Here is a 16120-nt window from a genome sequence, read left to right as displayed (position 1 = left end):
AGTAGCTGTGGCTGGGGTAAGGGGAAGGACCCAGCCACAGTTCACCCCAGGTGCCAGCAGGGTTGTAGAGCAATTGAACCTCATTTTCAGAAAGGAAAGGAATTGCCATTGAGAAACCAGATAACACGGTCAGCTAACAACTAGGGTGCAGAGACTATGACTCCTTCACACCTGCTTCTTTTCAGAGATGTTTTTTCCCTTAAGATAACTGTGTAATGTTTGGAAATCTGTGGCAAAAATATCAGAGTCCATAGGTACATAAATGTGAAATTTTAAACCACTATCCTGAAAAAGGATCAGATCATAAAACAATAAAAAAACATATATAAGTGTCTGACCTCCTGTAGCATTTTAACCATGTTTGTATAATTACAATAAATGGGATCAAGATTTCTAATCTAATTTATGTCAAAAATGCCTTGATCAGAATTATTCAAAGTGGCAAAAAATAAAATAAAAACCCCATTTGCTCTAAACTGTATAAACTTGGTTTATAATTTATTCAACTAAAACCTTCATTTTCTGACAGACTGCCTCTTCCCTGTTTAACAGGATTTGTGAGTTAATGCCATGGGCCTTAAAAGACACAAGAGACAGAGGGAGAGGCTGGAGAGAGGGCTTGGTGGTTAAGAGAGACCCTGTTCCCAGTCAGCATCCACATGATGGTACACAAACATCCTTAACTCTAGTTCCTGGAGAGTCCATACCTCCCTGTGACCTTAGAGGGCACCAGGTAAGCACGGTGCAAATACACACACACACTCACACAAACACATAAAATAAATACAATGATCTTTAAAATTATTTTTTAAAGAAATGGAGGGAAGGTCTGTCTTATATGGAAAAGAAATCGTAACCTACAGAAGAGGCCCGTTTCTTTCTGAAGGTAACTACCTTTAAGACTGAAACATGCTGTGAGCTGTGAGCTGTTGTCACAAGTTTACCAAAATAGTTTTCACCTTCTCCTTTACACTTTCATTACTGTATCCATGAGTTCTTGAAATCAAAAGTTTGCCACATAAAAATGCACTGCAAACTCAATCAAACCAAATTTATATATATATATATATATATATATATATATGATCTGCTATTGAAGTACCAATTTGCTTGATCTTAAAGCCATTGGGATTTCTTGTGTGGCAGCAAGCATACTTCTTATTAGATTGAGGGCCCAATCAGACCATCTAGTATCATCACCTTGCCAGGAAGTCCCTCACTTGGCTATCTATATGTCTGAAAAGGGGAACATTCACGTATCAGGGGATGGGGACAGCTTTTTAAGGAAGACCACTCAATATGACATCACCTTACTCCTGTCTTTCCTCACCTTAAAACGCACTTCCAGGGCCAACAAGGTGGCTCGGGGGTGGGATGGGGATGGGGGTAAGATGTCTGCAGCCAAGGCTGACGACCTGAGTTGAGTATCTAAGGACCCACATAGTTGAAAGATAGAACTGACACCAATGATCTGTATTCTGACCTCCGAAAGCATGCTAAGGCATACACATACATACACACACACACACACACACACACACACACACACACACACGGTGCTGTTCAAAAGTTTTTAAATTCTACTGGTTGAGGTTTCATGGCTTTGTGTTAGATCACTTGCCTGGCATAAACGAGGGCCTGGTTCAATTACCACCACCACTAAATTAATTAGTTGATTAATTGCTTCACTTTTAAAAAGAAACTCATGATGCCTAAGTTAGGGTTTTACTGCTGTGAACAGGCACCGTGACCAAGGCAACTCTTATAAGGACAACAATTAACTGGGGCTAGCTTATAGGTTCAGAGGTTCAGTCCATTATCATCAAGGAAGGAGCATGGCAGCATCCAGGCAGGCATGGTGCAGGAGGACCTTACAGTTCTACACTTTGATCTAACTGCAGCCAGGAGAAACTGAGTCTTCCTCACTGGGTGGAGCTTCAAAGCCCACACCCACAGTGACACACTTTCTCCAACAAGGCCACACCTCCTAAAAGTACCACGCCCTGTGGGTCAAGTATATTCAAACAGCCACACACAGTAAAATTCATATTTGGGAAGAATACATTCTCCCTGACATGTCTCACATTTCTAAGAACACAAACAAACCCACCAAGCCAATTAGATGCAAGACACCACCTTATCCCGGTAGCTTCCATGCTTAGAAGGAAGCATCCCATAGGCAGATGCTCCTCCATACAGAGTGAGTATGAAGAATGAGTCAGGCTGCCCAGAACGTTCTTAGAATTGTTCAAATTCACACACTGGTTAATGTGAGAGGTTGCATACATGAGCCAAGAGAATTCCCTCCCATTCGGTGGAGCACTAGGTAGCAAAAGCAGAACATATGCATGCCAGGCAGGAGTGCTACCACTGAACACCACAGATAAGAGGTCTACCCCAGAGCCACACCCAATCCAAGATGTCTACCTTGAGCCACGCCTAGCTCAAGTGGTCTATCTCCCAGCCCCAACCAGTCCAAGAGGTTTACCTCTGAGCCACACCCAGCCCAAGAGGTCTACCTCTGAGCCACACCCAGCCCAAGATGTCTACCACTGAGTCATGCCCCGCCCAAGAGGTCTACCTTTCAGCCACACCCAATGTAAGATGTCTACCACTGAGCCACACCCAGCCCAAGAGGTCTACCTCTCAGCCACATCCAGCTCCTTTTCCCATCTAAAAAAAAAAAAAAAATAGCATGCATTTTCATATTAGAAAAAAAAAAAAAACTAGTGCATCTTACAAGGCACTCTCCTTCAAGTATAAGCAATCAGAAAGCTAAATAACTTTGGTGCTTATGGGAAACAATAAAGACAGGCAGAATGTCTCACTGTTTTTCAAAAGACAAATCCTGCTGAGAGCTGTGTAAACATGCAGAGAAAAACAAGCAATCCTCCTTCATTTTAACACTTCACACTGGTTCCTCTGACCAGTCTTGGTACTAAACCTAATCATAGTCTCAATTTGGTCAAAAGAAGGAAAACAACCACTCATTAGTTCAAATGACGGCTTGGAGTTCGGGTTTCTTTTTCCCCCAGAAAGAACAATACAGATTCATAAGCTGTATTTCTTCCAATAACACAGAAAAATTTCAGGTCAATGTGTCCCAGAAATAGGCAGTCATGTCGATGAGTTTAATGCTCTCACAGAAAAACTCCTTGACTCTAGGTTCTTCTTAAACACTTTAACTTTAGAGGTTAAAAAAAGAAAGAGAAAAAGAAAAAGGAAAAGAAAAACAAACGAAGTCTATGGGGCTTGGGGGCCTGGGGAGGGGGTTCTGTTGGCAAGAACGTTCTCTGCAGACCCATGTGGGCCCTAGTTCCAATCCACAGCAAAACATGAAAGCTGGGCATGATCACACACACAACTACAACCCCTGCATTGGGGGAGGGGGGGAGACAGGCGGCAGCTTGCTGCACAGCCAGTCTAACTCAGACAACAAGGCTTCAGATTCAGCCAGAGGCTGACTAGAATAAGGTAGAGAATAATGAAGTGGGATACTTGGTGTCTTCCTCTGCCTCCAGACACACACACCACCCACATACCATACATATGTATGTAGATAGATAGATAGATACATACATACATACACATGCATACCACACACACACAAATACACATACGTACACACATACCACACATCACACACACACATACATACCACACACACAAATATACATAGATACACACATACCACATATCACACACACACATACATACCACACACCACACACACACATACACACATACCACATATCACACACACACATACATACCACACAAACACACACCACACACACATACGCCCCCCCCCACACACACACCAAAGGCAGCCAGATAATGGTAAAACAATACCATTCAGCTACTGTAACGTAATCTCATCCATGACCGTCCATGGAAAGTCCCTCACAGTGGAACTGACTCGGCAGGACCACCCTCAGGAGCCTCTCATGTGGTCACAGTGTCAGCTCCGAGGACAGAGAACGAATAACAGGAATGAGGGAAAAATCATGTTCTTGCCTATCTGAGACAACGGAGGTAACCAGTCCCTCTCCATTCCCCGAATGCGACCCCCATCCCTCCTAGCTGACTCTCACAGTGGGCGACCACCCTCCTTGCTGCTACCCAGTCCAAACAGCTTTCTCACCTGCCCATCTCCCTCCTCCTCCATCCCTCTTGTTCCTCTCCTTCTCCATCCCCCCTGCATCCTCCCTCAGCCAGTCTCCAGGACTGACTTCAGGACCTCTGTGCCCTGGCCTTGGCCCAAGGCACTCTTGGCACTTGAAAAGCTCCACTCCAACATCTTGACCCTTCTTGTAAGTGCACACTTTCTGTGGCTCATGCCTTTCCCTGTGGGACACTAGCACTGTGAAGGCTCTCAGCACTTCCAGTGGGTAAGGCACTCTTTCCAACAGGGTAGACACATTAACTGCTTTACTCTTGCAAAGATCCGGTTGTTATTTCCCCAAGGTTAGAGGCGAGGAAACGATATCACAGACAGGTTAAGCAGGCTGACCAAGGTCACAACAGACAGATGGGAAAGCAGGGCTCCTTTGGGCTCCAAACCCCACACTCTCAGTGCTGAGGTGCCTCTCCTTCCCCTCACGGCCCCAGACCCAGCCCTCCTACTTCTGTCCCATCTCAGAATACAAGGGAGCCAGCCAAGCCAGGCTTCTCACTACCTATAATACATGCCCAAAGGCCACATCTGTCTTCAGGACACTATAGGACGCTAGAGATGCCCTCCAGCTAAAGGTGGGACTTTAAACCCTTGTCCAGCGTTCATGAAGCCCTGGGTTTGATTTCTGGACCCCCTACACCCTAAAAAAGTCAAGAGACAAAAACCACTCTTCCATATCCTATTTATTCACGTTTTACAGAATCTTCAAACCCAGTCAGATCCCACTTCTTGCAGAGCAGGCTTTCCTAATTGTTCACAGTTGCAGTTCATTTTCCCAATTACTTCTTCAGGGCACGTGTGCTCACACAATTTAAAACTTCATTTTCCTTCTTATTTGTTTCTCAAACATATTCACTCAAATAAATTTTTAGAAAGCTAAAAAAAATCCCATTAAAAGTTTTGAGATTGAGGGTCTGGGCTTTACAAGCACAAGAACCTGGATTTGGATCCCCAGGACCCAAGTGAAAGCCAGACACCGCAGGCCATGCCTGTAACCCCAGGATTTGCCAAGGAGCAGAGCCAAGAGGGTCACAGAAGCCAGTTTAGTTCAAATCTGAGCCCCGAGTTCATTAACAGGCTGTCATAAAAAGTAAGGTGGCAATCAACAGAGTCGAAGAACCCCAACATCTGGCCACCATACCTGTACACACACATTCACACTCACACACACACTCATGCACGCACACTTACACATTCAAACACTCACACATTCGTGCATGCACTCTTGCACACACACCTGATTGACGGATTGATCCATTGATTGAAATATAACGTTTAAGTTTGGAAACTGGTCTAGAGGCCCAGGATATTGCTATGAATAAAATATAAGGGGGTCTCAGAAGAATGTTCCATGGGGGGAAGGAAACACAAGATAAAAATGACAAAAGAGGCTGGGTGTAGTGGCCCAAGCCTTTAATTCCAGCACTTGGGAGGCAGAGGCAGGCAGATCTCTATGAGTTCAAGGCCAGCCTGGTCTACAAATTGAGTCCAGGACAGCCAGGGATCTGTTACACAGAGAAACCCTGTCGAAAGAAAGAAAGAAAGAAAGAAAGAAAGAAAGAAAGAAAGAAAGAAAGAAAGAAAGAAAGAAAGAGGGAGGGAGGGAGGGAGGGAGGGAGGGAGGGAGGGAGGGAGGGAGGGGGAGGGAGGGAGGGAGGGAGGGAGGGAGGGAAGAAAAAGAAAAGAAAAGAAAAGAGAAAGGAAGGAAGGAAGACAAGACAAGACAGCAATGTGCTTCAGAGAGAAAGCAGCGCTCTCTGCTTACAAGAGCAGAAGGAAGGTTCTAGGCCTTTCTAACCCTAGGGCAGGAGGAGAGAACAAGGCAAGCTGTCCTCGACCACTTTGATGACAGCATCAACGTCTCCTATCATTCCCTCCAGGCATGGGTTAATGCTAAGCACCTCGGCCTCACCTCCACACCATCAAGCCATCTGCAGACACCAGGAAAGGCTGGACCTTCGTGGTTACAGTAAAGGGAATACAATTACTCAGCTCATTGAGGACAAAGCGATGACTAATCTAGATAATTGGACCCCGAAGCATTACATTAGCTCCCCAGGTACACTGATAAATAAGGCGATTGCTAAGCTCCTCCCCTCCTGACCACTGTTACATAAAAATCAGAAGCATCATAACAATAAACTGCCCATAAAAACAAGGCCAGATGGTTGCCCACGAGCTATCTCTGGTAAGAAATACAACTGACTTATGCAAATGTCACATGCCAAATGCTTCTAAAGAAACTGCCCAGGAGGTAAACCTTTATTTCACAGTGAAACGGGATATTGAAGATATCTAGGAATGCTGGGACTTTTTTTTCATGTATGTGTGTGTGTGTGTGTGCACATGTATGCGTGTGTGTATGCATGCTCATATATGCATGAATACACAGGCATGTGGAAGACCATGGTCAAGTTTTCTCCTCACTATCTCTCTCCACCTTGTTCACTGAGGAGAGCCAGCTTGCCTGTAATCCCACCATTGGCCAGCAGGGGGTGAGGGAGTACTCTATGCAAAGACAGAAGGCTCACTGGGGTTTCCTGGCCAAAATAGTGAGCCCAGGTTCAGTGAAAAGCTTTGACTTAAAAAAATAAAGTGGAGAAGGAGAAAACCAACACAGGTGGCTGACACGCTCACCCAGGCGGCCGCCACGCCCACCCAGCACTTACGTGGGTTCCCGTTCACACATCCACCTGCAAGCCCTCTAACAATAGAGCCATCTCCCCAGGTTCCTGGTGGAGCTTTAAAGAAAATTTCTGACTTACATTAAAAAAGGGATTTTCTGGCTTCCATTCCAAAGACTCGCTTAATAGTATATACTTATATGAACTGTGTATGTGAGCAGACACTCTCCTGTGACTGCAGGCATATGTGTGCACGTGGAGGTCAGAGGTCGACCTCAGGTGGGTGTTCCTCAGGAGCCATCCCTCTCTAGTCACAGGATCTCTATGGCCTGGGACTGGCCAAGTATGGAAAGCTGGAGGGGCCAACAAGCCCTAGAGATCCTACTGTCTCCTCCTTTCCCCCAACCCCATGCTGGGATTTTGTATGTTTCTATTCTTTTTTTATTTGTTTGTTTGTTTCTTTTTCCATAACTTATTTTTTTATTCACATCACATCCCAACCACAGCCTCCCTCGTTCCTCTCCTCCCAGTTCCCTACCCTTACAAATCTCCCCCCTCCCCCTTTACTCCTCTCCTTCTCCTCAGAGAAGGTACCACCCCATCCTGGAGCATCAAATCCCAGCAGAACTAAGCTCATCCTCTCCCATTGGGGCCCAACAAGGCAGTCCAGCTAGGGGAAGGGGATCCAATGGCAGGGAACAGAGTCAGAGACAGTGCCCCCTCCACTTGTTAGGAGACTCACATGAAGACCAGGCTGCACATCTGCTAGAAATATGGAGGGGCGGGGCTAGGTCCAGCCCCTGCATGCTCATTGGTTGATGGTTCCGTCTCTGTGCGCCCCCATGGGTTTACTGTGTGGGTTTTCCTGTGGTGCTAGCTCCCCTCCCTCTAGCTCAGTTCTATCCCCTACTCTTCCACAGGACTCTCCGGGCTCTGCCTGGTGTTTGACTGTGTGTGGGTCTCTGCATCTGTGTCCATCCGCTACTGGATGTAATGTGTAAAAGCCCCTTAGCTTTCTTGACGGAGTTTCTGAGGTCCACACTCAGGTCTCAGAGGCTGCAAGGCAAGCACTCGACCAACTGACTCACTTCCCCAGCTTTCCCTCTGTGCGATCTGTGTTCCTTTCCTTTCGTAATTTATTATTTATTCATTTATTTGGAGACAAGATCTCACTATATAATCCTGGGCTGGCCTAGAACTTGTTATATAGCCCAGGCTAGCCTCAATATCACAGAGATCTACCTGCCCCTGACCCGGCGCCCCCGCCTCCTGAGTGCTGGGATTAAAGGAATGTGCCACTCTGCATGGCCCTCCCCATGGTTTTTAAAAGGACTGAGTGATCCCTTGGACTTCAGTCTTTGCCTCCTGAGGAAAGAGCTGGAAGACTAACACACAGTATGAGTTCCTGGCTGCTTGGACAAGGGCCCCCCGCCAAGGCTCCCTGTATGGGAATAACTATCCAAACAGAGCACTCTGCACAGCCATTTCTCAGGAGAAATGCTAAAAAACACCACAAAACAGAAACCACAAACAGCCGTCCCTCCATAGCTCTCAGTTGCGAAAGATCAAAACTCCTATGGGGAGAAAGTGCTCCTGTGGAAATAGTAAAATGAGCTGTTCCTGAGAGCAACGGGGAACATTCTGGAATTCAGCACATGGGAGACAAGGCAAGAGGATCAAGCATTCCCGAAACTAAATAAATAAGAATTGGAAGAAAGCTCTGTGGTGCCGTGGTACAGTGCTTGCCTAACACGAGCAAAGTCCTGAGTTGGGCAGCCAACACCAGAAGGAAAAAAGAAAGAAAGAATAAGACCCTTAAAATGGGGAGTTTTTCCAAACTCAAAGGGGTCTCACAACACCATCAGCATCAACAACTCAACTCCCCTTCCAGGAAGCCTTCTCTGATGAGCCCTGTCGCTCGGCTGCTCTTGGTGCATTCTACCATCCACTGCTCTCCTGTCCCATGCGACTGTTCTCACAGACGAAGCCTTCCACATCTAGCTCCTCAACAGCCAGAAAACTGGACTCCAATCTCCAATCATCTCTTGCTGGCAGCTCCTCCCTTGTCCTGTAGTCTCTGGGACAGCGCTCTGCACAGCGGTAGGCCATGGGTAAGCTTGAAGTCAAGGACACAGGGAATCTGAAGAGTGACAGGGTCTCCATGGCCGTGAGACCACATTCCCCAGCTTCTCCACTGATGTGGCATACAGACTCACATGTTCTCAGCCCCTATGCAGCATGTCTATCTGTCATACTAGCCAAGTTCCCTAGGCTACAGCCAAGAAAGTCAGTGGTCCAGATAGCTGGGAGAAAAGAGAAATAAGTGTCTGGATTTGCCTGGATATGTGGGGAACAAAATGAGCTTCACTGGAAGCTAGCCCTGTCTACATAGCAAGTTCTAAGTCAGCCAGGATACATGAAGAGACTGTCACAAAGATAGATAGATAGATAGATAGACAGACAGACAGACAGACAGACAGACAGACAGACAGACAGACATGGTTTCAGACCTCTTGAGACAAAAGCATATTTGTCGTTTTCGTATAGAAAAACATTTCCAGAAGCCACCTTTTTTTCAACGTACTAATAACTTCTTACTGCAAATACGGTAATCTCATTTTACAGAGTGTTTCGATCCATTATCTGGAGTTTCACATAGGCCCTAGGAAACAGGGTACATCCAATTATACCACCACAATATAGATAAAGGAACCAGAGCTCAGAAAAGCATAGCCAAATGCCCCCCCACAGCAACACAGCCAGCAACAGTTATCAAAGCCTGAGCTTCCAGTCCAAGGTCACTCTCCTTCATCTCCATTTGCCTTTTTAATTACATTCTTTTTCTTCAGTATGGCTACTGAAAAGTATGAAATATTGAAAGCAGGATTCCTGGGACATTTTAAAAACTACACTCAGTTCATACCTAGAGGTCCAGGACAGCCTCATCCATTCACGGGATCTCCCAGGCTCGGGACAGGTCTGCAGCCCGGCCCTTACTGACTGTGATAGCAAAGCCACGGTTTGCAGCTGGAGCAACCATCCCTGTGTTGGGGTATCCCTCTCTGCTCTTCCACGTCTCATCTTGATGTGTTCCCTTTCAGAAACCGAAATTCCTACCACCAGCTGACAGACAGAAAATAACAATGACCAAATGCCGAAGGCAGCCAGCTGGACACACAGGCTGGGGACTGTTTGAGAAGAACTTCTCAAAGCCAAGGGCAGAGCCTGGTTAGCGATGATGTCGCCAACACGCCCCCTCACAGCGTCCTCTCCTTCCGGTCTACGGGATGTACCACTCCCTGCCCTGCTCTCTCTGAACATAAAGTAATTTTTAGCAAAGAGCAAGCCAGAGAACAGCGTGCTCTAGCATGCCTGTCCTTCACAAACAAAAGCAGATCATTAAGGACGGGCACTCGGAGGGATCCTTTCCGATGGAGCTGCACTTCCCTTTACCCAGGGAGAGAGCTACTCAAAAGGGGAAAAGTCAACCTAATGCTTGCAAAGAGAATCTTTTTTTTTTCTTGATCCCAAGAAATAGGATTTTTATTTTCCCCTTAAGAGACAGTCTGACTATTCTGGAACTCCCCATATAGACCAGGCTGGCCATGAACTTGGGAGTGAGCCTCCTACCCTGTCCCTGACTGTAGGATTACCAAGATTAGCAGCAGAAAGATTGGAGGATTTGAGGTTTGTTTGTTTGTTTTTGTTTGTTTGTGGCAGATAGTTGTTTTGTTGTTGTTGTTGTTATTTTATTTGTTTACTTGATTTTGAGATGGCTTGAACTCACTATGAAGTGAGGGACTAGTGTGGATGGCCTTGAACTTCTGACCCTCCTGACTGGAGTGTTGAGATTTGGTCTGTTGCTATGTATAATAATGCTAAATTCCTGTATCCCAAGGCCTAGTTGCCTCAGGAAGAGTGAATTCTCACAGGTAACAGCTTTTGTTGTGTAAACCTTGCTCCTTAACTTATTGGTTGAATAAAGATGGCTACAGCTTGTAGTTGGGCAGAAGGGAGGTAGGTGGGGCTTTGGTTCCTGGGCTTGGGGTCAAAGTCAGAGACTGTGGTGAGGAGAGGGGAGGAAGAAGAAAGAAGGTACCAATGGCCGTGGGGTAGGTAGATAGTGAGCACATGGCCATGAGGGCGGCCTGCTGGGGTAGGACCGGCCCAGGAGGAACTTAGCGACAGGGAAGCAGACAAACCAGCATAGAGGACTGATATCTGCCCAGCTCTAGTGCTTTAAGGCTTATTATAAATACAAAGGTTTTGTGTCTTTCATTTTGGAAGCAGATGATTTAATGTGGGGTAGAAACCCTTTTAAAATATTTACCAAGACATTATAGACCGGCACTACCATGCCCACTTTATTGGGTTTGGAAGATAGAGTCTATAGGGTTTGTGTGTGTTAGGCAGGTACCACCTAAAGCTACATCTCCAGCCTAAAATCCAATGTCTCCACTCCTTGGCCACCCCACCACTGAAATGTAATTTGTACATTAACGTTTCTGTTATCATCGTTCCAATTTTCACTTAACAACAATACTTCTCCCTCTAGCCCCAAATCTGACAAGCAGTCTGTTAATAAAATGTCGCTGTGCAGGGCTGAACTAACAGCTCAGCAGTTAGGAGCATTTGCTGCTCTTGCTGATCACCCAAGTCTGGTTCCCAGCACCTACACAGTGGCTCACAATGGCTTGGAACCCAAGTTCCGGAGGATATGCTGCCCTCTTGTGGTCTTCTCGGGCACCTACATGCACATAGCGTACAGCTGCACATTCATAGGAATAAAAATAGATTCTTAAAGAATGTAAATGCGCCAAACTTTCTTCATTTCTAAATCTTTTCTGGGTCCTCCTTTCAGTTTTTGTTTTTGTTTTTTAACATTCTCAACTCTTTTTTTTTTCTTTCAGCCAAGCACGCGTGCGATAGGTTACACTGAGCCTCAGAACGGACATTTGACGCTTTGACACTTTTCCTGATTTCCTTGTTGCAATGAAACGGGGCCACACCCCAGCTTAAATCCCGCCCCTGCTCTCATTTGCATAGGATACTAACTAAGCTGAGTCACTGCTATAGGAATCTAAAAGATTTGCTTCCCAGTGGCTGTCTGCAGATACCAAAGACAGACCTAAATTCAAAACAACGAAGGTCACCTGGAATGGATATACTTTCCCTGGGCCTAGACTCCCAGATGTTTTAGTTAGATCCCTTGAGACACACTTAATCCAAAAGTATCACATTGACTGTGCCCCACACCCCAAAAAAAAGATAGACCAAATCTGGCCAATATTTGAATAGATTTCCACAATGGTTCCCATCCTGTAAATGTTTAAACAAGTTCAGCCAGGCTTGGTACTGCAGGCCTTTTGTCCTAGGTCATAAAGAGACGGATCTAGGAGAGTAGCAAGTTTAAGGCCAGCCAGAGCAGCACAGTGAGATCAGGGCATGCCTGGACAACTTAGTGAGACCCTATCTCAAAGTAAAGAACGATACCAGGAATACAGCCCGATGGTCAAAGGTCTGCGCAGCACGTGCAATGATCAGACCCTGAGTTCAAACCTGAGTGCTTCAATCAATCACAAAAATAACTGCCAAGCCTTAAGGACTTGGCTATGGGAGGTGACATCCCTAAGGTTTCAAAACTCAATAGCTGGACACCCACATCCGCTCCGCAAACACTGCAGTATTTGACTACCGTTTGCGCTTGCTGGTTAGAGTGGGCTGTGATACCTGACTGGACTCAGCTAGAGAAGGTAGGGAACCCTATCCAAAAAGACGCTAAAATACGTCAGCAGAGAACACCACCCCAAACAAATCCCAACATCAGCTAGTTTTATCAGAGGGTCTGAATCTTACAGTAAGTTACTTGATACAAAGCCTGGCTTAGCCAGGAAAATCTAGAAGCCCTGCCCTGCCAATCAACGAAATGAAGTCGTGCACAGACAAGTTTGGATGTATTTTTAAGTGAAAATTTATCAAAAAGAGAGGCCAGTCCAGAGCTCCATCAAGCTAATCTGTGCGTCTAGGTACCGCAGCTCCTCTATGAAAATCTTAGCGGGCAGCAGGGTGGGTCTTAAGTACGCAGACCCAAACGGATGCGTTTTTAGAGCCCTGCAGGCTGCTGTCCCCAACCCACTGGCACTCGGCCCCACCCCCAAAAAAGTCCCGATTTGCTCAGCAACACTTTCCCAGGCGCAGGGACTGGGAGCCAAGGGGTCCGGGTGAGGCCTGGATGCAAGCCAATAGAAAGGGGATGTGAGGGACCAGAAACACGTCTGGGAAATTCTGCTCCCCAGAAGGATGCAGAGACAGGCTGCAGGACCCAGGCGACTGTCCTCCCCGCTGAATCCGGGCGTGACCGCCCCCGCACAGGGGCACCGGCTTCCTCTCGGTCTTTCCAGAAGCAGGCGAGCTCCAGGCTCGAAATTGAGGATGGGCCGAAGGAACTGCGCCCCCACCCCCACCCCCGCCGCCGCCGCCGCCCCCTCTCCCGAGGGACCTACGCCCCGCAGCTCTGCTTACCTCGGCCCGCGGCCGCGCTGGTGGCCGTGGAGTTCCCGCAACCCATCGCGCCACCCGCAGGGAAGCCGCGCTCTGGACCTCAGGTCCCAGTGGAGGAGACCCAGAAGGAGGCGGCGCGCGGGACTAGGGACAGCCCTAGCCCCGCCCCGCGCGGGGACCCCCACGAACCCACCCGTCACCGCGGCAACCACGGCACCGACCAATGCGCAGCCTTCTGCGCGTTCCTGGGCCAAGCATTGGTGGCGGTTGAAAGTGGGCGGGAGTTTAAAGTAGGGTTTGGGGGTCATGGCAGAAGGCGTGGTCCGCAGCAGGTCTCACCCGCTCGCTCTCCCTCTTGTTCACCTTCGCTCTCTTTCTTCGTGGCCCCTCCCTGTCCCCAGGATGTGGAGAGGAGAGGAAGTGACAGGGAACACCTGCTCTGAGTATCCTGGGTGTACGTCTGATAAGGCTAAGGTCGACAGACTAATTGATATTCAGATCTGAAGAGGAAACCAAAACCTCTCCTGCTTTCGAAGAAAGCTGAGACAGCTCCATCCTTCCTCACTTAGAAAAACCAGCTCTGCCCCAGGTCGGTCAGACCTGGTGCTCCTCCTTACAATCAATGTCTCCCAGATCTGTAACTAGAGTTGTATACCCTGCTTTCTGATCTAAGGCAGATCTATGAATCTCCGTGGTCCCTAACTGCTGGGACCACAACTCCTGCTCTGCCCTCTGACAGCTGTGGGACTTTAGGAGCCACACTGAGAGGTTGTAAACTGCTCAGCACCTGTGCCTCAGCTAACACCATCTGCTATAATAGGTCTTGAGCTTTTGAGCAGTAATACAAATTCCTTAAAGACGAGGACCCTCCGTTCCCTAGTGTCCTCCTGGCTCACAATGCAGAATCAATAAAACTCATTGAGAGGTAAGCTCAAGCCAGGAAGTAGAGCTCCGGTTTAAACTCGCTATTTATAGAGAAGCCCTGACTGTGCCAAGTTCTTTACTAAGCTCTGGGGTTGCAAACATGTGGGAGACTGTGTCCCCAGACAGACAAATTATAAACAAATTAGCTACATCAAAACAGGGACACAAATGGAGTTATACAGGGTGGAACGGCTTAAGAAATGGGCTTAACTCTATAGGTATGTTGAGGGGTCATATAAAAGAGTGGTTCTCAGCCTTCTTAATGCTACATATGACCCTTTAATGCAGTCCCTCATACTGTGGTGACCCTCAGCGATAAATTTACTTCATTGTTACTCCACAACTGTAATATATATATATATATATATATATATATATAGAGAGAGAGAGAGAGAGAGAGAGAGAGAGAGAGAGAGAGTTTTGTGACAAAATACTTGACAAGATGTAAATTAGGAAAGGAAGGGTTTATTCTGGCTGATGATTGGAGGGAAGTTCCATCCATTGTGGTGGGGAAGGGAGGGCGTTAAAAGCACATGAAGCTGTTATAGGGCTGGAGAGCAACAGTCTTTCTCAGCCAGGGGGGTCTGAGCCAGAGTCCTAAGGTAGTGGACACTTAACTATCGCCATGATTGACCAGAGGCAGTGACTCCAAGCTCATTGTCCTATGCCAATAAAGATTAAAGTTGCAGATGCTTGTAAGAGTGAGGTGGGAAACTTTATTAAGAGGTTTACAGGGAAAAACATTAAAGGATAATGAGTCAGGCTCCTAAGACATAAAAGTTCGGTAAAAAGAGAAAGTAACTCTTTTGGTGTTACCTCCTGCCCTGTGAGTATCCTAAATGTTGTCAGTTATTCAAAGCTCTGTCTGTCCTCACAGCTACCAAAAGGCAGCTACAATGTTACAGCTGCCTCTTAACTAACTGATGGGGGGGGGTTATCTTGTGGGAGCAGCTCACCGATGCTGGGCTTGGACCTCATGGTTTGTCTGAGTTGTATCAAATCCTTGAGTGACTTGTACCCAGCTGTAAGGGTCTTTGTCTTGGTCGTCCTTGGTGAGTCTAGCTTTGGTGTTTAAACCTAGCATTCTAGTTGCACTTAACATCCATTTACACTGTAACATACGTGAGTAGCTTGGAGTTTGCATCGGGAGCCGTTTTCCCTTTGGCTACTGTGAACTAAATTCCTGCCTCAGGTGGCTGGTCTCACTGGATCCAAGAGCAGACAGGAAACTGCTGGGTCGTATGATAACCTCAGGGCCCACACCCAGTGACCCACTCCTTCCAACAAGTCTCTACTCATGAAGTACCACAGCCTTCCAAGTGAACACTCCCACCTAGAGACTGATCCACAGTATACTGGTTTCCACCTTGGCCTCTGCTGTCTTGGTTCAGAGGCCATCCCTAAACAAATCCTATATTGAAAGGCTATACCAAACAGCCAAAAAAAAAAAAATACTGTTCTCTGTATCTGTATCAATGATGGATGGATGGATCGGTGGGTGGGTGGGTGGGTAGATAGATAGATAGATAGATAGATAGATAGATAGATAGATAGATAATTTGTTTTTTTTTTTTTTGAGTCAGGGTCTCTCTCTGTAATCACCCTGGCTGTCTTGGAATTCACTGACCAGGCTCACTCCAACCCACAGAGATCTGCCTGCCTCTGCCTCCTGAGTGCTGGGACTAAGTGCATGTGCCACCACCCCTTGCACTGTTCTTTAATTCTGTTACCTGACCCTGCGAGTCACTCCTGAGACACCCGTAAGAATAGTGAAAGTACACCATGAGATCCAGAAACTGGCCTGACACTACCAGCTATCTGTGGCAGCTTCGTCCAGTATGGTGGCACCGCACAGCAGTACCACTCAGGCCACTCAGCAGACAGAGACACAAAC

General features: G+C 47.0%; 1 protein-coding gene across 4 annotated transcripts in view; it reads right to left on the bottom strand.

Moving 5' to 3' along the window:
* Positions 1-13665, bottom strand: part of 1500009L16Rik (RIKEN cDNA 1500009L16 gene) — a 40070-nt gene extending 26405 nt beyond the window's left edge. Inside the window, exon 1 of one of the 4 annotated variants that reach the window (XM_011243557.3) lies at positions 13324-13665. In XM_011243557.3, the coding sequence (XP_011241859.1) occupies positions 13324-13610 (287 nt within the window). In that variant the 5' untranslated portion in view covers positions 13611-13665. The remainder of the gene's footprint in view (positions 1-13323) is intronic. The other 3 variants (XM_011243558.3, NM_001145198.1, XM_006514060.4) reach the window with 3 other exon arrangements.
* Between the last annotated feature and the right edge of the window lie 2455 nt (positions 13666-16120).

The sequence above is a fragment of the Mus musculus genome, chromosome 10 (genome assembly GCF_000001635.26).
Source record: "Mus musculus strain C57BL/6J chromosome 10, GRCm38.p6 C57BL/6J".
Classification (NCBI taxonomy): domain Eukaryota; kingdom Metazoa; phylum Chordata; class Mammalia; order Rodentia; family Muridae; genus Mus; species Mus musculus.
This window is presented reverse-complemented; position numbering and strand designations above follow the sequence as displayed.